The sequence below is a fragment of the Chiloscyllium plagiosum genome, chromosome 23 (assembly GCF_004010195.1).
Source record: "Chiloscyllium plagiosum isolate BGI_BamShark_2017 chromosome 23, ASM401019v2, whole genome shotgun sequence".
NCBI lineage: Eukaryota > Metazoa > Chordata > Chondrichthyes > Orectolobiformes > Hemiscylliidae > Chiloscyllium > Chiloscyllium plagiosum.
This window is the reverse complement of record NC_057732.1, coordinates 31,759,398-31,784,319: the sequence shown is the minus strand read 5'-3', so window position 1 is coordinate 31,784,319 and position 24,922 is coordinate 31,759,398. Positions and strand designations below refer to the sequence as shown.

The 24,922-nt window shown below is 39.3% G+C and overlaps 1 protein-coding gene across 1 annotated transcript in view; it reads left to right on the top strand.

Moving 5' to 3' along the window:
- The window catches only part of fbxl13 (F-box and leucine-rich repeat protein 13), a 314,516-nt gene that overhangs the window by 72,338 nt on the left and 217,256 nt on the right, over positions 1 to 24,922 (top strand). Inside the window, exons 10-11 of the mRNA XM_043713824.1 lie at positions 13,281 to 13,385; positions 17,886 to 17,981. Coding sequence (XP_043569759.1) covers positions 13,281 to 13,385; positions 17,886 to 17,981 — 201 coding nt within the window. The remainder of the gene's footprint in view (positions 1 to 13,280; positions 13,386 to 17,885; positions 17,982 to 24,922) is intronic.

Below are 24,922 nucleotides of genomic sequence, written 5' to 3'. Positions count from 1 at the left end.
ATTGAATCAAATGGTAACTATGAGGTCATAGAAGAAGGTGACAATTTGGGTAATGATAACTAGAGTGTGGCAGAGAAGGACGGAGTGTACACCTGTGAAATAAAGCCAGGACTTTCAAACATGTTTAAAAAAGAGTAAAAGGCTGTGTGTCTGAATGTGTGCAGCATTTTAACCAAAATAGATTAATTGATAATATATTTAAATTAAATATGTATGACCTGATAGCCATTACAAAGACAAGTGACCAAGGCTAGGGCCTGAAAATTGAAGAGCATTTATCATTTTGTAAAACAAAAAGCTGGGAAAAAGCAGTGGGGTATCGGTGTTAATTAAGAATCTTGTCAGTACAATAGTGAGAAGTGACCTTACCTTAAAAGAACAAGATAAACAAGTAGTTCTCCTATCACACACGTTTATTAAACATGATTTATCTGTAATGATATGTTTGAATTGCCGACCTTTATGTGTAAAACGAACCCTTGTTTGCTGTTACGCAATTCTCATCCCCAGCGCTTGGTGTCATGATGCACGGAGGACATGTGCTTTCTCATGAAGAGCCTAGTGAAAGGTATTGTGAAATGATCGTGCTAGTGGACATGGAAAAGCATTGTGAAAATGTCTCTATAGCCTGAGGACAAGAAGCTGGGAGCAATCTGTTAATTTGAAAACTTAGAGTTGAGATCAGAGTGAAATTTCACTGGAATTGACAAACAGTAAAAGGACAGTTTTGAGGAGTAGTTTGAAACCTGGCTTTGCTGTTTGTATTAAGAGCTGTTTTTCACTCTTTTAATTTAAAAGATATGTTTAGATGTTAAAGAATATCTGCAGACTGATGTGAATCTGTCTCAATGATTAATCTCTATGGTAATCAACTGCAAAAAAAGTACCAGTACAGGGGTTTGGACATGGTCAGTCGGCTGCTCAGGTGGTCAGAGTCAGGAAACTTTGCACATAGTGGGTGAAGTAGAGAAAAATGGTGGCACACTGTTACTTTTGGTGTATATGTGGAGATGTCTTGAGGTGGTGAGTAGGCTGTGCAGAAGAGAGTCAGTGTTAGTCAGGGTCAGATGTTAGCGAGGATGAGGGTGAGTGGGGAAGATGTTGCAGGAAACAGTTGATACAATAGCAGAGATAGAGTAAGTGTGAGGTATCAACGAGAAGATGGTGGCAGAGTGGAGAAGATCATTAATCTTCTACCTACACTGTGTGCATACTTTTAAATGGTTGAGACTGCACTGGCCTGGATGCAAAACCTGGTCCATGTTAGCATGGTTTCAGTGGAATTGCGTCCTCTGTTGGCCTAGGAGAAAAGGACATCCTGCCTCTGCATCACCCCATCCCCATCAACAGAAGCTCCATATCCCTGCCCACAAAGAGAGGCATCGATTTTCCATTGTATGCCATGACCTGGACCAATGTCAGGAACTATGCAGGGCAGCTCTGGATTGAAAGCTGTTGTCTGGGTGCACAATATCTTTTTAAAGATGGTGCTACACCATGGATGCTGCTCAATTCTGGGATATCCAGGTGAGTTGTTTTGGAAATGGCACATGGTATGATGTTGCTAGAATGTGAGAGGTGCATGAAAGAGTGGAGTAAGTAATAAATCAGGCGGGCTTTGTAAAATAAGGTGATAGATGTCCCCAAGCATCGCGATGTGAAGTCTTCAAAAAACCTGACAAAACTGACTCTTAAAGAAATTAAAAGAACGAGGTGTACAGGTAGTTCTCCTGTGACGCACGATTATTAAACGCAATTTGTCTGTAATGTAATTTGTGAATCGTCAACCATTTTTTTAATAAAGCAAACTCCCATTCGCTGTTACACGTACCTCATCCTCGGCAGTAGGTATCGGTGGTGCACGGAGGACTGGACTCCATGTCAGCATCAAGTGATCAGTCGGCTTATGTGCTTTCTCATGAAGACCCCATGATCTATCAAGGCAGGTTTCATTCTGGGACCTGACTTGTGCATTGGATGGGATCAGAAGACTAGCTAGAATGTAGTGCAGCCAGCAGGTATAGATGCCAAACGAGAGTAATCAGCTGAAGACTTTGATGAATTGCACTAATCAGTACTATACACTAGGTCAGTTACAACAGATTAAAATTTACTTAGACCATGCTGTCATTTGTGTTAAGCTAACTAGTATTTTTCTTTTGATTTATCTGCTTCACCCTTAGCCCTGTTTTTCCCATTATTTCCTTTGCACAATTTTCTATAACATGGCTCCTACAGCTTTGTAGGAGATCTACCTGTAAAATTAGTTTGGGTAGAGATAAGAAATAGGAAAAATGAAGAGATCACTTGCATGACTAGTTTATAGATCAATTAACAGTATTTATGTTGTGGGACAGAGTATGTGGGAAGAAATAAATGGAATGCTTAAAAAAGCTTATGCAATAATCATGGCTAACTTTAATTTAAATGTAGATTGGGTGAATTGATTAGCAAAAATAACCTGGAAAATAAGATCATAGAGTGGATTCAGGATAATTTGTTAAAGTAGTACTTTCTATAGCCAACCAGGGAATAGGCTAATCTAGACCTGATAATATGCAAAGAGAAAGGATTAGTCAGTGATGTCATGATACATAAGCTTCTAGACAGTAGCAGTTACAACATGATAGAATTCCATGTTCAGTTTGGAAGGAGAAGTGTGCGTCTAAAATTAGTGTTTAATCCTAAACAAAGGTAACTATGATGGTATGAATATAAAGCTGACTCAAGTGAACTGGGAAACCTGGTTCAAAAGTTGGACAGTAAAGTTGCAGTCTTTTCAGGAGATATTCAGTAAGTAAGCAGATTTTTAATCAGTCAAGGAATGAAACATTAAAGGGAAAAGACAGGGAAGTAAAGTTGAAGGTTATCAGGTTAGCAGTAATTTAATTGAATAGATGTGCAGACTGTATGGGCTGGATGGCCTACTTCTGCTTCTAGGTGTGTGGTCCTGTAATTCTCAGTAACATTTTGTTCTAGTTAGAACAAAAGACCCTTTGAGAAGGATCGGTGGCACAGTGGTTGCTCACAGCGCCAGAGACCCAGGTTCAATTCCCACCTCAGGCGACTGTGTGGAGTTTGCACATTCTCCCCGTGTCTGTGTGGGTTTCCTCTGGTTTCCTCCCACAAGCAGGTTAGGTGAATTGGCCATGCTAAATTTGCCCGTAGTGTTAGGTGAAGGGGTACATGTAGGGGAATGGGTTGGGTGGGTTGCGCTTCGGCGGGTTGGTGTGGACTTGTTGGGCCAAAGGGCCTGTTTCCACACTGTGTAATCTAATCATCTTTGGATAAATAAAGTAATTAAGGATTGTATCAAATTTAAAAGCATACTGCATATCTGCAAAGATTAGTGGTAGATAAGAAGATTGAACAGATCTAATGAACCAGCAAAGAATGACTGAACAAAATAGAGGGAAGTTTAATTAGTAATAAAAAATAATGAAGAGTTCCTACAATAATTTAAAGAGGAAAAGAATAACTCAGATTAATGTTGGTTCTGTAGGGAATTAGTCTGGGAATTGATAATGGAAAGCAAGGAGATTACAGCAACATTAAATAGGTATTTTATTTCTGTCTTCACTGCAGAAGACTTGGAAAACTTCCAACAGATACTCAAAAATTAAGAAATGAAGACAAAACAATTGCCATCACCAAGGAGAAAATGCTGGGAAACTAGTAGATCCAAAGGCTGAAAGTCCCCAGGACGAGATGGCTTGCATCAAACGATCTTAAAATAAATGACTGTAGAGAGAATAAAGGCATTTGTTATATTCTTTCAAACTTCCTTAGATTCGGAACACATTCCAGTGCTTTGAAAGCTTTTTTCAAGAAAGGAGACAGACAGAAAGAAGGAAACTGTAGAATATCCTAACATCTGTCTCAAGGAAGTTGCTAGAATGTGTTATTAGAAAGTTAAATAGTTTGAAATCATGATGGGATCAAACAGAGTCAATGTGGTTTTGAAAAATGGGAATTGTCTTTGTCTAATTTATTTGTGTTTTTTGAGTAGGTAATATGCAAGGTGGATAAAGGGAAACTTGTAGCTGTGATGTACTTGGATTTCCAAAAGGCATTTGATAAGTTGCAACATCAAAAGTTCCTACACAATATACAAGCGCATGGTTGAGGAGGTAACATTATGATGAATAAATAATTGCCCAGCTAACGGGAATCAGACAGTCAGGATAAATGGGTTTCTTTTACATTGGTAAACTGTTAACGATGGCAGTGCCAAAGAGATCAGTGCTGATTTCTCAACTAAATATAATTTATAGCAATGACTTAGATTAAAGGACCAAATACATGATAGCTAAATTTGCCGATGACATGAATATTGATAGGATTGTATGTTTTCAAGGGAAGTAAAAAGTCAGCAAAGAGACATAGGTGAACCAAGTGAGTGGGCTAAAATTTGTTAGATGCAGTATAATATGGGAATATATATATATATTCACTTTGGTAGGGAAAATAGAAAAGCAGCATTCCATTTAAATTAATGAAGATTGCAAAATTTGATGGTATGGAAGGTTCTCAATGTCCTGGTAAATAGTCGACGAAAAATAGTCTGCAAGTTCCTAGGTGATTCATAAGGTGAATAGAATATTGGTGTTTGTTGTAAGGGGAAGGTAATCTAAAAAGAAGAAAGTTTTTTATTGCAGCTGTACAAGGCCACAAATGGAACATTATGTATAGTTTTGGTCTCCTTATTTGGAAAAAAAAGATATAATTGAGCTAGAAGTACTCCAGACCAAAGTTAACTTGACTCATTCCTGAGATAAAAGGCTCATCTCATGGAGAAAGGTTGCATACTTTGAGTCTGTATAATTTGGACTTTAGAAGAATGAGAGGTCATCATATTGAGAAACTTAAGATCCTGAGGGGACTGATAAAGTGGATACCAGGAGAATGTTTCTTATAGGACCAGAACTAGGGGACACATTTTAAGAATAAGAGATTTCCTTTTTAAAACAGAGATTAGTACTTTTTTCTCTCAGAGCTTTGTTATTCTGTGGATTTTCTTTCCTAGAAAGCAGTAGAAGATGGGTTATTGAATTAATTCAAGTTTATTGCATTTTGATTGAGTAGAGAATCAAGTGTAATGCATACAAACAAGAATGTGGAATTAAAACCACAATTTTATCAGCCACAATCTCATCAGACAGTGGAATAAGTTTAAGGACTCAGTGTTCTTCTGTCTAAAATCTTATGTTCTAGCATTCTGTCCCAGTAGTATGACAGACTCACTAGAAACAGCAGCACAGTGGTGTACATTTGAGAGGAAATTGCCTTTGGAGTCCTCAAAACTGATTCTCAAAACATGCTGTCTAGTAACCAAGCTGACTGAATCCAAAGGACAAAGCTGCCAGACTGTGCCTGCAAGCAAGTGATGTGGAACTAGCAAAAGGAAAATGTGCATAATCTGGTTCTCACCAATCCACCTGTTGCAGATGAATCTGTCAATTACAGTATAGGTTTGAGTGATCACCACACAATCCTTGTGAAGGATATCTTCAGTCTAAGCATACTCTCCAGTGTGTTGTTTGGCACTACCATGATGCTAAATAGGATAAATTCAGGATTAATTTAGAAGCTCAAAACTTTGCTTACATGAGGTACTGTGAATCATCAGCAATCTATACTCTCATAGTCTGGCATATCTCCCACTATAACTTTGCCATCAAGCCAGATGATTCAACCTGATTCAGTGAAGGGTTCAGGACACTTACCAGGGGAAGCACCAGGCATGCCTAAAAACAAGGGGGTCAACTTGATGAAGCTATATAACCCAAGATTAAGTGCTTGCCAAACAATTGAAAAGGCATGCAATATATACACATCTGAACAATCATGTGCTCATTGGTAGACCAGATCAGAGCTCTGCAGTTGATATTCAGCTGTGATTGATTATGCTCAATTAAACAACGACCAGGATCATGAGGCTGGGCCAATATCTTCATCTTCAAATGATAGGGAAGCACACAATATCAGTATTAAAAGGATGAAGCTGAAGTATTTTGCATTCATCTTCATGCAATGTAGATGGCCTTTTTGGCCTCGTCCTGAAGTTCCCAGCATCACAAATGCCAGTTTTCAACTCATTCAAGTAAATTCATGTGACATTAAGAATGCACTGGATGCTACAAATGCTATAGGACTATACAACATTCTGAAAATAATACTGAAGACTTGTGCTGCAGAACCAGCCACATCCCTAAGCAAGCTGTCTCAGTTCAGCTATAACACTGGCATTCATCCAACAAGATGGAAAATTGTTCAGCTATGTCCTGCCCATGAAAAGCAGGACAAATCCAATGCACCCAATTATTGACCTGTCAGCCTATTATTGACTATCAGCAAAGTAATGGAAGGTGTTACAGTGCGGTGAAGCAACACTTATGCAGCAATAACCTGCTCATTGGCACTCCATTTGGCTTCTGCAAGGACCACTCTCCTGTTCATTAAAGCCTTGGTCAAAACAAGAGCTGAATTCCAGAATGATAGTCTTTGATATCAAGTTAACATTTGACTGAATTTAGTATCAAGGAAACCTGGCAAAAACTAAAGTCAGTCAGAATTAGGAGAAAACTCTTGCTGGTTGAAATCATTCCTAGCACAAATGAAGATGATTGTTTTTTTTTAAGAGATCAATAACTTCATGTTCAAACATCACTGCAAGAGTTTCTCAAGTGAGTATCCTATGCCTAACCATCTTCAGCTGCTTCAGCAATGATGTTTCCTCCATCATTTGTCATTGCAAAATATTAAATACAATTGGCAATTCCTCAGATATGAAGCTCTCCATGCCAATATGCAATAAGACTCAGACGTTATTCAGATTGGATTATAAATGACAGGTAACGTACATGCTACATAGACAATAACCATCTCTGAGGATCTGACCATCTCCAATGATATTCGAGGGCATTACAGCTGCTCAGTACTCTGCCGTGAACACTTAGGATTTATCATCGACTAGAAACTGAATTGGATCAGATAAATACAGTGGACACAAAAACAGGTCAGAGTCTGTGGTAAGTAACTTACCTCCTGTCTTCCCAGTGCCTATCCATCATCTACAACATCTACCAGGCATCATCCAGGATTGTGATGTAATACTCTACACTTATCTTATCCATTAACTAGAACGTACACTCCTTTAAATACTGACACACTGTGGCAGCATGCCTTCTCTAAGATTATCCTTCTCATGAGATCTGTTTTCTGATTGCATATATAGACTTTGAAAATGCATTTGATAAAGTGATATGTAGTAGGCTTTTGAGTAAACATAAGAACTCATGGAGCAAAGGAGATAGTAGCAACGTGGATATTAAATGGGATGAGTGACAGGAAACAGACTGTTGTGGTGATAACTTTGAAAACCATATTTGATTAGAGACAGTCAGCATGGCATTGATTTCTTTGAGGATGTGACAAAACACATTAATGAAGGTAGAGCAGTGGATGTGGTGTACATGGATTTTAGCAAGGCGTTTGATAAGCTAATTCAGAAAGTAAGAAGCATGGGATACAGGGAAATCTGGCCATCTAGATACACAGTTGGCTGACCCATAGAAGACAGAGGGTGGTGGTAGATAGAAAATATTCAGCCTGCAGCTTGGTGACCAGTGGTGTTCCATATGGATCAGTTCAGGGACCTCTGCTCTTTGTCATTTTATAAATGAATTGGATGAGCAAGTGGGAGAATGGGTTAGTAAGTTTGCCGATGACACAAAGATTTGTGGAGTGGTGGACGGTGTGGAGGGTTGTTGTAGGTTGTAACGAGACATTGACAAGGTGCAGAACTAGGCTGATACGTGGCAGATGGAGTACAATCTGGAAAATTGTGAACTCTATCACTTTGGAAGATTGAATTTGATTGCAGAATACAGGGTTAAAGGCAGGATTCTTGGCAGTGTGGTGGAACCGAGGGATCTTGGGGTCCATGTCCCTCAAAGTTGCCACCCAGGTTGGTAGAGTTGTTAAGAAGGCATATAGTATGCTGGGTTTCATTCGCAGGGGGATTGAGTTTAAGAGCCACGAGGTTATGCTGCAGCTCTATAGAACCCTGGTTAGACCATACTTTTGGTTGCCTCATTATAAGGAGGATGTGGAAGCTTTAGAGAGGGTACAGAGGAGATTTACTAGGATGCTGCCTGGACTAAGGGAATGTTTAATGAAGTAAGTTTGAGGGAGCTAGGTCTTTTCTCATTGGAAAGAAGAAGGATGAGAGGTGACTTGATAGAGGTGTACAAGATGTTGAGAGGTATAGATAGAGTCGATAGCCAGAGACTTTTTCCTATGTCAGGAATGTCTATCATGAGGGGGCATAATTTTAAGGTATTTGGAGGAAGGTTTAGGGGAGATGTCAGAGGTAGGTTCTTTACACAGAGTGGTGGGTGCATGGAATGCACTGCCGGCAGTGGTAGTAGAGTCAGACACATTAGGGACATTGAAGCGACCCTTATATAGGCATATGGAAGATAGTACAATGAAGGGTATGTCAGTTAGTCTGATCTTAGAGTAGGATAAAAGACTGGCACAGCATCAAAGGCTGAAGGATCTGTAATGTGCTGTACTGTTCTGTATTCTACAGACATCCACTGGCTCTTGTAAGTGTAACTTGCCCATTACCTCCTATGCTGTTGTAAACATTGTTTTTAAAGTGTTTCCTGCACTCAAGAAGTCTGCTCCTTATGGCACATTTTTCATTGAAGCTAATTTTGATTTTTTTTGCTTCTTCTACAACACACAGGTGAAGTGAAGTTTCTTTCCTTGACTTGGGATTTGTTTAGCTGAAAAATACTGGAATGAAGAGTACTGTAACTAGTGAGGCTGAGGAGCCATTTTGAAGGCATTGAGGGACAGACGAGACAGAGGAGCCAGTCACTGTGATAGCAGGCAGTGGAGCCTTTTTATCACTAGAACAGTCAAAGCAGAGAAGCCATAAACTTGCTGAGAAGAGCAGCAAGAGCAGGAGTCATAAGCCATTTAGAAAGTAGGAGGTAGAGGAGTCATTTTAAAGTTCTCTTATTCCATATTTCTAATTTAGTGTTGCAATCCCTTTTGAGTCCAGAATTTGGTGATATTCCCACTGCTTCAAAGAGATTTTGGAAAACCATCAGCCTTGCAGTGAAGTTGCATGTTTTAAAATGTGTGAACAATCCATGGTAAAAACTCACAAAATCAACCAAAGTGCTCAGTGTTACAAGCGTTGGTGGAATTAGTTGATCTAGAAGCAGCTTTATGGAGAACATGGTAAGACGTTTGCAAATCTGAATATATTTTTGCTGAATACGTTAAACGCAGAAATGTGCAATACAGGAACAGGATGTTCAAGTTATGAAATATCTGCTTAAATGTCAGCTACCTCCAATCAAATGACATTCCCCTTAGTCTATTTTCCTAGCCTGTTTTAGACTAGATCTAAACTCATTTGTTCCCATGTACATTGTGTACTTTACTGCTACAAGAAACAATCCCTGATGCACTCTACAAATTTGACTTCCATGTTACCCCCACCCATCTGATTTGTCCAGTCAATAAGTAGATTGAAACCACTGATGACAATTGTGCCCATCATACATGCCTCTATTGTTTCCCGACTTATACTTTGCGCTACAGTCAGGCAACTCATCGGAGGCCTTCAGACCACTCCCATTAGTTTTTCCATTACTATTCCTTATTTCCACACAAACTGATTCCATGTCACAATCTACTACACCACACTCGCCACTACACTGATGCTTCCCTTCTTAACAAATGTACCCCACCTGCTTTTCTTTTTTGCTTATTTTTCTGGACTCTTGAGCACTCTTGGATATTGGTTCCCAGCACACATGTCACTTCATTAGCTATCAAGGCATACTCATTTATTACTTTTTTACTGTTGACACATCTATCTTGTTACAAATGCTGCATATATTCAGATTGGAGTTTCAAGTTTTGACCTTTTACTATCATTACTTAGTCAGATTATAATTTCTGCTGCACTCTTCTGCTTATATTTCTTGCCCCTACCTGTCACACTTGAATTATCATTCACTTCTTCTGTACTTGAACCTCTACTCTCTTTTTGTCTTTTTTATACTTGCCTTCAATTGATCTCTCCCACCTCCACTAATTATGTTAAAGTCCTATCTGCAACCCTAGTTATATCATTCATCAGGAAACAGTCCCCTGTATGGTATGAATAAAGCCCCTCTCATCAGAACAGCTCTCTGTTTCTCCAGTACTGGTACCAGTGCCCAATGAATTGGAACCTCTTAGTTCTATACTAATCTTTAAGCATTTACCTCTCTAATCTTATTTACACTGTCAATTTGCATGTGGTTCAAATAGTAATTTGGAAATTATTTCCATTGTAGCTCTGCTTTTAATTTAGCCCTGTGTTGCCCATAATCCCTTTGCAGAGCCCTTTTCCTAGTTCTGCATGTGTCATTTGTATCTATCTGGAATATGACAACTTGCGCACTCCATCCAATCGGAATGCTGCAGGAGGTTTTAAACCCTAGTAGTGTCCCAGTGTGAGACATTGAGGTGAAATGCATATCATTTGTACTCAAATAGCAAGTCTGAATGATGGTGACACCCTTTTGGATATTGTTCACTCTGTATATCATCCCTGCCAGTTGAGCTTATTGTACCACAGAAAATTTATATTTCAATATATTGCTCCTGTTGGACAGTTGTGTTTGTAATCCTATCCATCTTGATGAAATCACTTCCTGCCCCTGAATAAGACTTCATCCCATGGATCAGGCAGCAATCAAACATTCAAGGCCTATTACCGTCTCCAAACCCATCAAGGCCACATCATCAGTCAGGGGATTTTGGTGACGCAACATCCTCAAAACATTGGCAATATCCCCGATGCATGGAATGTAGTGTTGTTGGCATATCTGAACAGTGTGCAGTGGAGATTATGGCCCAAATGATTATTGGCTAAGAGTAATCTCATAACATTTTGCCTGAGGTTCAGGATACAAACATAGCCTTCGTGAAGGAGACTGGCTTTGATGAAGTGGATGTTACTGGCCTGTGGGAATTACTTGCGTTCCATGGAAAAGAATTATCTAAAGAGTACTTAATGCAGGTTGAGTGTGAATGAACATTGAAGAAGAAGATTGCACTGAAATACAACCCCTCCTCAAGATTTGTCAAAGAAATACCTGTCAAGGACTTTCCAACTTCCAACAAGGCAATAGAAACTGTTACTGGGAATAACCTGAACAATGAATACAATGCCAGAGTGAATGAATCAGTGTTGCCTTTAACTGCTTCAAGATGATCCACTGAGAAGAACAAAAGAGAACTGTTCAGCAATCCTTGGACAAAGTTTTCAATCTTGATGATCCTGGCCCTACATCCATTAACTCGACCAGCAACCTATTGTTGCATACTCTTGTCATCGCCAAACTAACAGTGTTCTTCAAAAGATGCTCAAAATCTGGTTACATGAATAGGAAGGGTTTAGATGGATATGGGCCAAATGCTGGCAAATGGGACTAGATCAGTTTAGGACATCTGGTCGGCACGGACAAATTGGACCTCAGGTCTGTGCTGTATAACTCTATGATTCTCTGTGTCTAGGAGCTGAAGTTCGTAAAACTTTTCTAGCAGAGAAATTGATTAAGGGAACAACTGGAGCTCAGACAGCAGTTATGAATTCAAGTTATTAAAGTTATGAGTTTAAGTACATTGTATAAATGCTACTACTTTTATTTAAATCCTAAGCAAAAAAAAGGGATATTTTACTTAGGTTTGTTTCAGTCACTCAGTCACTTAGTTGACATGGGGGCTTAGTGGTTAGCATTGCTGCCTGACTGCACCATGAACCCAGCTTCAATCCCAGCCTTGGGTGACTGTCTGTTTTGAATTTGCATGTTCTGCTGTGTCTGCATGGGTTTCAGCTGGGTGCTCCAGTTTCTTCCCACAGTTCAAAGACATAGTTTAGGTGGACTGGCCATGCCAAATTGTCCCATAGTGTCTTGGGATGTATAGGCTTATGTGGGTTAGCCATGGAAAATGCTGAGTTATGGGAAAAGGATGGGGTCTGGATCTGGGTGGTTTGGTCTTTAGTGAGTTGGTGCAGACTCGATGGGCTGAATGGCCTCTTGCCATACTGTGGGGAATCTGTGAATATGATGCATATGTATGTTTCAGTTTTTCAACTTATATGTTGGATTCTCCAGGCAAAAATCATCTGCAGTAAGCTTACTTTTGCTTCAATAAAGATTCCTATGGGAAAATATGCTTCACTTAAAGTTGCTTTTTTCAGAAACACAGCCAGAACTTTATGTGAGGACTTCCTTTCATATTTGACTCAGTCAATCACCTTTTGAACTTTGCACAACTATGCCCCATCTCAAAGCATCCACTGCTGTAATCCTCCTATCTAATACCTTTAGATATGACTATTCCAATGTCTCCTGTTCAGATTTTCACATTCTACCCTTCAGAACCTTGAGAATATCCAAAGATCTAGTGACCAGGTCCTTACTTGCGCCATGACCCATTCAGTCAGCTGCACTCTACTTGCTAACCTATATTGGTTCCAAGTTAACTACATCTTGATCATAATCTTCTTATTCTTGCTTTTAAATGCTTCCACATCCTTATTACTGCCTATGTCTGTAATTTCCTCTAGTTGTGCAGTGTTCCAAAGTGTGTGTTCTTCTAATTGTGCCGTGTTGAGCATCTCTATTTTAACAATCCTACCATTAGTGGTTGTGCCTTCAGATCACTAGATCCTAAACTCTGAAATTCCTTCCCTGCACATTTTTACCTCTTTAGTTCACTTTAATTCTTTAAGCCCCTTCCCCTTAAAACCCACCTTTTACCAAGCTTTTGGCCATCCATTCAAGCATTTACTTATGTGGTTTAAGTTTGTAACATGATTGCAAAGTTCTTTGAGGTGTTGTGTTACATTAAATGTGTAATATAATTAGATTCCTTTGGAAATGGTTTGCAGGCTGACATTCTAATAAATAGATATTTAACCTGCTTGTTTGACATGGGCATTTCCAATGTCACTGATCCATCCCACTACACAAGTTATTCTTTTGCACAAATTGGCAGAGTCCTAGAAACTTGAAATTCAGCTCAACTGTAATCAGACATTTAGTTTATATTGCAACAAGTGACTGTCAGAAGAAATCCAGTTAGTTCTGCATTAGTGTCTAAGAGACTATGATTTAATTCATGATTTTTATTTATGTTGTGCTATAATATCCAATTTCACTGTGTTCAACATATGCTATTGTTTTCTCTCCATATAGCGCCTGGAACGAGGCGAATTGGATGATGAGAGTGATACACAATTGGCACCTCCAGGAGATATAAAGGATATTATTTCCCTCTTACCTTGGTCAGTTATACTACAGGTAGTGTGACTTATTCCTACTTTGTTTGTTTTAATTTTGATGCATTACATTAAAGGGGTGCTTCATATGTATGGATGGATACCTTATGATGATAAAATAGACATAAAGATCTATGTAAATCATCAAAATGTAAAGCTGTTATCCATTATTCACTACAAAATGGAAATGCCATAATTTGTGTGGGAGAAGAATTTCAAGCTGAAGTGCTCAAGTTGCCTCATAAATACATGTGCAGCATTGTGCATTCCTAGCTGAAATAACTTCCAAAATTATGGAGGCACGGATGCAGGGTGACCAAAGATAAGAACTGAACATCCTAGGGTAGTCAGTATTAAACAAATCACTAAATATACCAGAAACACTGTCACAGACCCATGCAATGTACAGCATAGACGTACACAGGCTGTCTATTCCCGAGCAATCATATAGCATTGGCCTTTTCTGTGTGTTCTCTCTTTGTGGCACAGAAACAAACCCAAACAAGCAGACACAATGCAACCAAAAACTATAGGCGCATTACCTTACATCAAAGATATATCAGAAATGACTTCCAGATTACAGACCCCTTGGCACCATGGTAGCCCACAAACCTACCAACATACATAATCAGCGACTAATGAACTTAAAGGATCCATTAGATACTACCAGCAAAACTAACATCATTTACAAAATATCATGCAAGAACTGTAATAAACACTACATTGGACAAACAAGCAGGAAACCTGCCACCAGGATATATGAACATCATCGAGCCACCAGAAGACATGACCCACTATCACTAGTTTCCATACATATAGATAAAGAAGGGCACCACTTTGACTGGGATAAGACACATCCTAGGAGAGGTGAAACAAGAACATGCACGAGAATTCTAAGAGACATGGCATTCTAACCAGAACTCCATCAATAAACACATCGACTTAGATCCCATCTACCTTCCATTGAAAAAAAGAACCAGAAGTGACATCACCCACCTTAAACCAAGATCTGTAGAGAAGCGGAACATACCACCAGCACTTCACCAGACACTCTCACTGATGATGTTACCTAGTCACGGTGACAAAACGTCTGAAAACAAATCTTCAAGTTCAGCGAGCTAACTTACATACTTATCATCAACCTGAACTATAAATCCTCTCAAAAATTGCTAATTGCTGACTACATCATTGGCAGGTACACCTTTGTGTATGGAGGGAGGAAAACATTAGGGTGTTAGATAAGGGCCAATGTCCATGCATATGCATTGATTCCCCTGCTTGCAGGTAGTGCAATTGACTCACAGCGCAGACCTCAATCCATTGAGCATCGACAGAGGCCGTGAAGTGATGCTGGATAGCGTGACATTGCATTTAGCGCCTACACAGAAAGAATATTGTGCAAGGTTAAAGGACAAACATTTATAAATCAGGGGAGAGTTAGACACACATCTTTGGTACATGTACCACCAAAGTGCTCTCAGTAAAGAGTGTGTGATTTAGCCAATCAAGAAGGTGATTCTTTGATGGCAAATGACTTGTTTCATTGAGTATTGTTGAATTGATCGAACACAAGGCGGCAATTATTGACACCGTATAGTTCCAATACATCCTCATGATTCCATATCTGAATTCAATTAAATGAAGAAAAATTATTTTAAGTTATCCTGTTTGGATATGTAGCAGGAGAAAGTGAGGACTGCAGATGCTGGAGATCAGAGCTGAAAATGTGTTGCTGGAAAAGCGCAGCAGGTCAGGCAGCATCCAACGAACAGGAGAATCGACGTTTCGGGCATAAGCCCTTCTTCAGGAATGGATATGTAGCAAGTGAGACTTAAACTGGGACCTTCTGATCGAGAATTAGGGACACCTACCACTGACCCATAAGAGCCCTGTTGAATTCCAGATTAACTGAATTGAAGGCAGATGGTTAGTATCGTCAACTAATTTGAATAATTATGAGTGTGATTGGCTCCTAATAGCCTTATATTCCAGTGCCACGCTCCTGTCCCCACATTTGTGAAAAAAACTCTTATTGTGGTAGTCCATCAACTGGACTGATTTGATAGGAAGATTGGATTAAGTACAGCTCACTCCTCTGGACTGATTTCATAACAACACCCTGAAGGACCAATAAGCAAGGCCTTGACTTCCAAAATTGATTGGCTCAATTGACAGACTTTAACATGCTGTTTCCCAAACCTCCGTTGGATTGACTAAATACCTCATTGGATATGGCCCAGCCTCTGGGCTGACTAAGGTGGTACCCTGACTTGTTGGAGTCCATCCTTGTCGTACTAAACACTCCTTTGACTTTCACACTGATTCTCTTCAATTACATGTAATGTGTTTGTTGTGTAACCTGCTAGCATATGCTACAGTTCTGATGTTGGTACAACACTGTGCCATACAGCAATGTGTTCTTCAGGATTTTCACATGTATTTCTCATTCTTTCCTAAAGCTACAAGCTTTCTATCCCACCTTATGGGTTAAACATTGTTTGTAAGCTGGAAGCTTCATACACTGAATCAATAGTTAAAAGGCAGAAGATGCCTAACTTCCCAATGTTTGCTACCTCAAAGCTCACAGGTGATGCCCAAGCAAAGCTACCAGAAAACCAAAACTTGATATCTGAGTTTAGCTGATGATAAACAATAAGATGATTTGAGGCTGATGCAATGCCGCTGTCCAGTGTGCAGATAAAGGGTCCAGGGACAATATTGCCATTGACCAGGGAGGCACCTACTTGAGTTGAAGTGATTTCAAGTAAAATCACAAAAAGGAAGAAGGCCCATAAAGCTGTGAACTTTCCTCCCCATCTCCCTATCTCTCCCCTCATTTTTGATGGCTTGCATTGCCTTCAACATGCTTTGCATGTAATTACCTAATTGCCTACATGGGTAATCCTCTGCATCCACTCCAGTCCTATCGCATCCCTCCTATAAATTCCAGAACTACATCCAATACTTTAGCTGTGGCTGAGGCAACATTTTATACTAATCCCACACAAGTCTTTGAGTGACACATTTATCTCTATAATTTCATTTGTCTGATGCCAATTTGTATGTCTTTCAGGTAAAAATCCAGAGATCATGGCTTTTGAGGTTCTGTTTAATTTCGTACCTAGCTCCTCAAACTGACTCTTTCTTTCTTCTCCTTGCATGCATTATTACCTACGTGAATCTTAATAATTGGATCCTCCCCTGCCATTGCAAATTCTCCTTTAGCCCTGACTGGATGTCTGAACTCTGACACTAGGCAAGCAACACACCTATCTGGACTCATACACTTTGTTTGCAGAAAGCAGTGTCAATCTCTCTGTCTATACTATCAATTAACACCATCACATTCCTTTTATGCTCCCATCCCCCACTTGAATGGCTGCCTGTCCCAAATTGCCATGGTCAAGTGGCTTATTCACTCTACAGCCCACACTCTGATTCAGACAAATTGAAAGAACCTCTAACTTATTGGAAAATCGGCAAGCCTAAGTCTGTTATGTTCCTGCCCCCAGGATTCCCTTACCTGAGTCACTCACAGTCATCTCCTGTCTGTGAACACAGACCAAATTGGACAACCCAATCTTAAGAGGTGTAACTACTTTCTGGTGCAAAGGAAGCAGGATACATTCCCCTTCCCTGATATATTACAGTGTTTATATAATTCAGCCTCTAGCTCATAAACTTTGGGCTGATCTTGCTTGAAATTCAAACACTTACCTCAATTGTGTTTGCCCTGATCAAACAAACATCAAGGTGTGTCCTCATGTTGCAGTTGAGAGATGTCACCCATCCTGCCATCCTTAGCATGTTCAAATTGACTACTTAATTATTTTATTAAATTCTGTATTTATTTTTGTTTTTATATATTTTATTAATCTTACCACCAGATCTCATATATGTTGAACCATTTACAAGATACTTAACAAATAACTAGCTTCTTCTCCTGTGGCTGAGAAAGAATCAGTTACTGTAGGCTGAAGAAGTTATATAAAAAGAAACAATGGAGCACCTCTTTCCCTTCTTCCCCTAACTTCCTTCATTACCCAGTTCTAGTACTCTACAATAAGTTGCACGTAAGTGCTTGGTTGCATTAAGTTGGCTAGTTCATATCCTCCTAACACAAAAGGACAATTTGACCTACCTAGAAGAACCTGTTTGAACTGCTTCATTGATTAATTGGATCCAATGCAATTCAAAAAGAGACCTTGTTGAAACACTAAAAAAAGTGTGAAATTCCAAATTTCATTGTAATTCTAACTAATACCAAAATTAGATTTGTACAAACAGAATAGAGTTTCTTACCCACAAACTGCAAATATTCAATTATACAATGTACAGCATACTGTATTACTTGAAAGAAAGACAGAAGTTACTGGAGAGTTTTAAGACACTTTCATAAGCCATCTTCAAGAATCAATATTGTTAAAACTGAAAACACAAAACTTTACAAAGTTCATTTAACAAGTAAGTGTACTTAAGTTGCTTTAATGGCAATTTTCTAAATATATTTCCTCCTTTCTAGGTTTTCAGTTATCTTGGTGTTAAGGAACTGGTAAGAGCTGCAAAGGTTTGTCAAGTCTGGAAGGTGATCGCACAGACAAGTTCTCTTTGGAGCAAGGTATGTATAATGATTGAGAAAATGATATGTTTATGTGACAACAATAAACATTTATTTTTATTTTACTTTTGGGATGTGAGCCTCAGACAAGCATTTATTGCCCATCCCTAACTTGCCTTTGAAAAGGAAGTGGCATTCTGGCACCTTGAGCTGCTGCAGTCCATGGATCAGCAGTACTGTTAGGATGAAATTTCCAGAATGTTGACTGAGTGACAGGGAAGGAACTGTATTATATTTCCAGGTCATGAGAGTTTGGGTTTTAGCGGGGAACTTGCAAGTGATGATTTTCCCATGTATGTGTTCCCCTGTCCTTCTAATTGGTTGGGATCACAGGGTTGGAGAGTGCTGTCAATTGAGTTTTTGCTGTGCATCTTGTAGATAATTGATACTGCTGCCACTATTTGTTGTGCCGGAAGTGAATGTCAAACAAACAGACGACTTTATTTTGGATAGCGTCGATATTCTTAAGTGTTGTTAGATCTAATCCAGGCAATGGAAGGTGTTCCTTGTAGATGGTTGAAAAGCTATGACACAACAGGAGGTGATTTATTCATTGCTGAATTCCAAACTTCTAACCTGCCCTTGAAACAACAGCACTTACTTAGAGAGTCATAGAGATATACAGCATGGGGCTACAATCCAACTTGCCCATGTCGACCAGATATCCTAAATTAATCTCATCCCATTTGCCAGCATTTGGCCCATATCCTTTTAAACCCTTCCTATTCATATACCTATCTGGATGCCTTTTAGATATTGTAATTGTACCAGTGTCCACCACTCCCTCTGGCAGCTCATTCCATACACGTACCACCCTCTGTGTGAAAACGTTGCCCCTAAGGTCCCTTCTAAATCTTATCCCTCTCACCTTAAACCTATGCCCTTTAGTTTTGGATTACCCCAGCCTTGGTAAAAGACCTTGGCTATTCACCCTATCCATGCCTCTCATGATTTTATAAGCCTCTATAACGTCGTCCCTCAGGCTCCTATACTTCAAGGAAAATAGCCCCAGCCTATTCAGCTTCTCCCTATAGCTCAAACCCTCCAACCTTAGTAATATTCTTGTAAATATTTTTTGAACCTTTTCAAGTTTCACAACATCCTACCTATAGTTGAGAGACCAAAATTGAATGTCGTATCCAAAAGTGGCTTAATTAATGTCCTCTACAGTGGCAACATGACCTCCCAACTCCTTTGCTCAATGCACTGACCAATAAAGGCAAGCATAGCAAATGTCTTCTTCAATATCCTATCTACCTGTGACTCCACTTGTAAGGAACTATGAACCTGCACTCCAAGGTCTCTTTGTTCGGCAATACTCCCCAGGACCTTACCATTAAATTCATAAGACATGCCCTAATTGACAGGATAAAATGCAGCACCTCACATTTATTTAAATTAAACTCCATCTGCTACTCCTCAGCCCATTAGCCCATCTGATCAAGGTACCGTTGAACACTGAGGTAACCTTGCTGACCATTAGACCATCAATTTTGCTGCCATATGTTCCATCCCCTTTTGCACCTTGACATAGCATTTGATATTATCATCAAGACCAGCTACATACATTCCATTACATTGTCCAATTAGGTTCTTGCCTCAGCTCATCTGCCACTGAAATGCCTATAAGTGTCTTTATTGGGAATATGTATTTATATATTTAAGAACTACATGAAAAATGTGGATGTTATGGAATGGTTGTAATTTTATTAAGGAATGAGATAAACAGGTAATATATGCAGTAACACATTTCCAGCAACACATTTTCAGCTCTGATCTCCAGCATCTGCAGACCTCACTTTCTCCTCAATATATGCAGTAAGTCACTTGCTATTTATAGGGAGCCAAAGTGATTTTGAAGAAAAGACAAACAGACCTTTCAAAGAGTTAAGAGAGAGAGAGAGAGAGAGACATGTGCATATTGAATAAATAGATATGATCTTGTAGTGATCAGAACTGGCATCTTTTAAGGGTAATTGACCTTCCTGAAAGACAGGAAGGAAGAGAAAAGTGGTGGCATAACATTGTTAATAAGAGATGAAATAAAGACAATGGTGAGAGAAGATCTAGGTTTGGATGATGTAGTGTCCATTTGTTTGGAGGTAAAAAACAGCAAGAGAAAGAAGACATTGCCATGAGTAGTGTATATAGACCCCCAAACAGTAGTATGGAAGAAAATGTTTTTACACAAGACTTGACACAAAATCATGTGGAAGCCATTTTGTCATAAAGCAATCCTCACAGCCCAGCGCATACTGCTGACACAATGCTTTTAGAATAAGTTAAGGAATTTGTTTTGCAAGAAACGACTTTGTAGCTATAAGCCTAACTCGCTGCTCCTGTTCCCTAGATTAGTTCTACTTTCATAGGTGAGGCATTGTCTATTCAACGCTTATCTGTTCCTGTCCAGTTTAAACCAGCAGCATGGGATAATATTCAGTTATATAGACTTGAAAAGTACAAACTTGCAAAATGTATGTAGCAGCTACACGAACTGACCATTGGCCTTACGTAACCCTGTAACTGCCCCTAGGCTAGGTAACAAACAGTCAGTATGCTTATGATATACTATATAACCTGCAACCTTCTGTACTTTGACTGACTACATTGCACTTCTCTGAAGGAAGGAGTACTCCCAAGATCATGCAATAAAGCTGCTTAATACTCAAGGTCTCGACTCCCGATAATTTTAATGAACTGATCCGGCAACAATTATTTTATTTCCTAACAAGTAGCCATTCTGTAGCAAAGACTATAAATCAAAAAATAATAGGTGCATATAAAAAGAATAGAACAATAATTTTGGGTGGCTTTACTTTTCATGTTGATTGGGTTCATCAAATTGGATTCATCAAATTGGAAAGGGTAGCTAGGCAATGATTCATAGAGTGCATTACGGATAGTTTCCTAGGGTAGTATGTCGTGCAGCCAACCAGGGAATAGTCTATCATGGATTTGGTAATGGGTGATGAGGCAGGTTTAATAAATTACCTCTAAGTAAAAGATTCCCCAGGAAATAGTGATGAAAACATGATGCACTTTAATATTCAGTTTGAGTGTGAGAAATTTGGGTCAGAAACAACTGTGTTCAACTTAAATAAAGGGAATTACAATGAAATGAGGATAGAGTTAGCTAAAGTGGACTGGATGGATAGATTAGCAGGAAAGACAGGCAAGCAGAAGGAAATTTATGACTCTTGGCAAAAATATATTCTAGTAAGGTGAAAAGATTCTAAGAGAGAGAGAGAGAAAAACCAACAATGGATAACCAAGGAAGTTGGAGACAGTATTAAGTTGAAAGAAAAACATAAGCAGGCAAAAGAATTGATTGCTGTGAAGGTTGGGATGAACTCAGAATCCAGCAAAGATAGAGAAAATAAATTATGAGTGTAAACTAGTGAAGAATATGAAAACTGCCAGCAACAGCTTCTTTAACTAGATAAAAATGAAGAGCGTGGTCAAGTGAACATAGACCCTTAGAAAATGAATTTGGGCGATAGTAATGAGAAACAAGGAATTGGCAGAGGAGCAAAAGGAGCATTGGTCTTTACAGCGGAAAGTACTTCAAAACATCCCACTAATACTAAAGAATATAATAGAGGAATTAACTGCCATTACTAAAGAAGTAATATTAGACAAACTAAATGGAGTTAAAGGCAGGTACGTTCCCTAGTCCTGATGGCTTGAATCCAAAGATCCTAAAATAAGTAGCTACAGGAAATAGTGGGTACATTGGTTGTAATTTTCCAATAATAACAAGGGACTTGTGCATAAACACAGAAGGCTAGCACAAAGGTACAGCAGGTAATCAGGAAAGCTAATGAAATGTTGGCCCTATTTTCAAGGGGAGTTGGAGTATAAGAGTAGGGAAGTCTTACTGCAGCTATACAAGGTGCTGGTGAGACATCATCTGGAGTTCTTTGAGCAGTTTGGTCCTTTTAACTAAAGAGATTAGTGCATTTGAGGCTGATCATAGAAGGTTCACTAACATGATCCCTGGTAAGGAATTATTGTCTAATGAGCAAAGGCTCAACAGGTTGGAACTCTACTCACTGGAGTTTAGAAGAATGAGAGATGATCTCATTTAAACATACCAGACTCTTAAGGGGCTTGACAGGGTAAATGCTGAGAGGATGGTTCCCTTCAGGAGAGAGTCTAAGAACAGAGGGCATATTCTCAGAATTATGACTAATTTAAGACTAAGAGAATGGGATCATTCTGAGGGTCGAGTCTATGCTAAGCAGCACAATAAGAAAGGAGAACTGTGAGCCTTGCACCGTGGGTGGAAAGTGCCAAAAGACAAAGGAAGGTCAGGCAAGGGTCCTGTTAGCGTCAAAATAGGCAAATGCAAGAGAGAGTTTAAAGTGCAAGTGAACAGCATTGCGATGCAGCCTCGTCTGATCTTTAAGATGGGTGCCTGTCCTATGCAAAAAGTGTCTCCACGCTAGTGTTCTAATGAAAGGTGATAGTGTGTTCAAAAGCACAGCATTGAAGTGAGAACTCTATTGTAATTGAATAGATGTGCCATGATGTTGTAGTGCAGCTCATACATGCCAACATCCATGAACGTGGGTTGTAATCCATTATGCCCATGGAATATGCCCAGGGATGTTGGTGCCAGGCGTCTGGAGGAGCAAGCAATGATCTGATGTCACCAAGTAACCATCAAGATTTAAGCCGTCTGGTTTCTATCTAGTTGGTGAGAGAATGGAAAACTTCATATTAATAAAATGAGATTAGGTGATAAGATGTTTGTGAATGCAAATAAACTTTTCGCTACTCACTTGTTGGTTGGTCTTGTCTTGCTGTTTGGAAATTGAAACATTTTGCTGTCAATATTTAGGAATACCTCACTGGCTATTTCACATAATTATCCCAACATTCTTACCATAATGGCCTACCTCATTTAGGGGTTGGGAAGATTCTGTGCACCATCTCTGGAGAGATTGTTGGCTTTTTGATTTGTGTGATTGTCTGTCTTCGGGATTAAAGGATTATGGTTCTAATTCTAGATCATAGTTTCCATGCGTTAAACTGTTTTTAAGAATAAATTTTGTTTTTAATAAATGGATATTTTAAATTCATTAAATAAACCTGGTCTTCTTTATTCTGGATTGTAGTTAAAAAAAATTACTATTTTGATGATTGATTCAAAACATTTATATTAGTGGTGAGATTGATGAGTAGTGGAGCTTAATTATCAGCACACTCCTCCTATTGCAGTTGTAATATTTTGTCACAGATGAAATCTGTGTTCTGTTTGCTGCCAGAAATCAATTCAATGAAGTGTGAGCTTTCGTGTCCCTGGTTTGAGTGTTCCAATTAAATAATTTCAGTAGTAAACTTTTGAATGAATCAATGATTTAATTGTCACGTGTATTTTACAGTGAATACGGTGAAAGATTCAGTAAATTACAATGAAAAGTTTCCACTGTTGCCGTGATTCTGGCATCATTTTAAATAGTTTAAGAATAATAGAAAAAAATAGTTTAAAGAGAGTCCACAACCCTTCTTCTTTGGCGCCATCAGCACTGGACCCAACCAACATTGAAGTCACTGTTCCTCAGACACCATCTTGCTGATGTTACCTTCCCAATGTAGCTGCCAATAGCAGGTCCCATACTCGGCCCTTCGCCAACTGTCTTCTCTATACCACTGCCAGAGTAGTGTTCCAAGCTCACCAGCGGCACCACCACCATCTGACAGAGTCCTTCTCCAGGTTCACCAGCCACAACAGAGTCCTTTATCGGGCTTACCAGCCACCACTATACTTAGGATCAGGGTGAAGCCACCTTCCTGCTGTTTTCCTCATTGATGCCGTTGCTGCCAATGCTGCTTATGACCAAGCTCTCCCTGGAAGATAAGTACCAGCATTAAAAAGAAAGAATAACTGGAATAGCAGGAAAAAAAAGAAAGAAAAGCTGATGGAGTGGATGGGACCTGGGCACAGAAGCCTGGATGCTGCCAATCCTGCTGTTGCCATCTGGAATATTGGGGAATAATTGAGAGCCTTAAAATAAAATAGTTTATTTATTTGCACACATTTACTCTGAATTTAAAATGTGAAAACTCTCACTTCTTCTCACGTACACACGCATGCTCACAAAGATAGTTACAGGTTAACGTAGTAAAAACTGTCATAAATTTAGGTGACCAGAAGGTCAGCAAGTGGAGGGATTGAAGAGAAGGTAGATGTTAGGACCAATAACTCAGAAAGGGAAGCCAGGCAGAGATAAGTAAATGAACACAACGGTAATGGTGGACTGAAGTGTGTATATTTCAACGCACAATTAAAGATAAAGCAGATGAGCTTAGAGCTTGGATCAGTATTTGGGATCATAGTGTTGTAGCCATTAGAGACTTAGTTGAGAGAGGGACAGGACTGGCTACTCAATGTTCCAGGGTTTCATTGTTTTAGATGAGATAGAGAGGAAGGTAAAAGAGGTAGGGGAGTTGTATTACTAAACAGGGAGAATGTCATATTTGCACTCAGAGAGGACGTACTGGATTGCTCATTATCTGAGGCAATAAGGAAGAGCTCAAAAATAAGATGGGTGCAATCACTCCGACAGGGTTATACTGTAGTCCCCCAACAGCCACTGTGACGTTTGAGGAACAAATATGTAGGCAGATTATGGAAAAATGCAAAATCAACAGGGTTGTTGTAATGGATGACTTTAACTTCCCCAATTTTCACTGGGACTCCCTTAGAGCAAAAGGCTTGGACTGAATTTGTTAAGTGCATCCAAGAGGGTTTCTTGAAAGAGTAGGTGGATAGTCCAACTAGAGGAGGGGCCATACTGGACTTATGTTGGCTAATGAGCCTGGCCTGGTGACTGATCTTTCAGTGAGAGAGCATTTTGGAAACAGTGATCACAACGCCTTGAGTTTTAAGGTAGTTATGAATAAGGATAAGTCAGGACCTTGCAAGAAGATGCTAA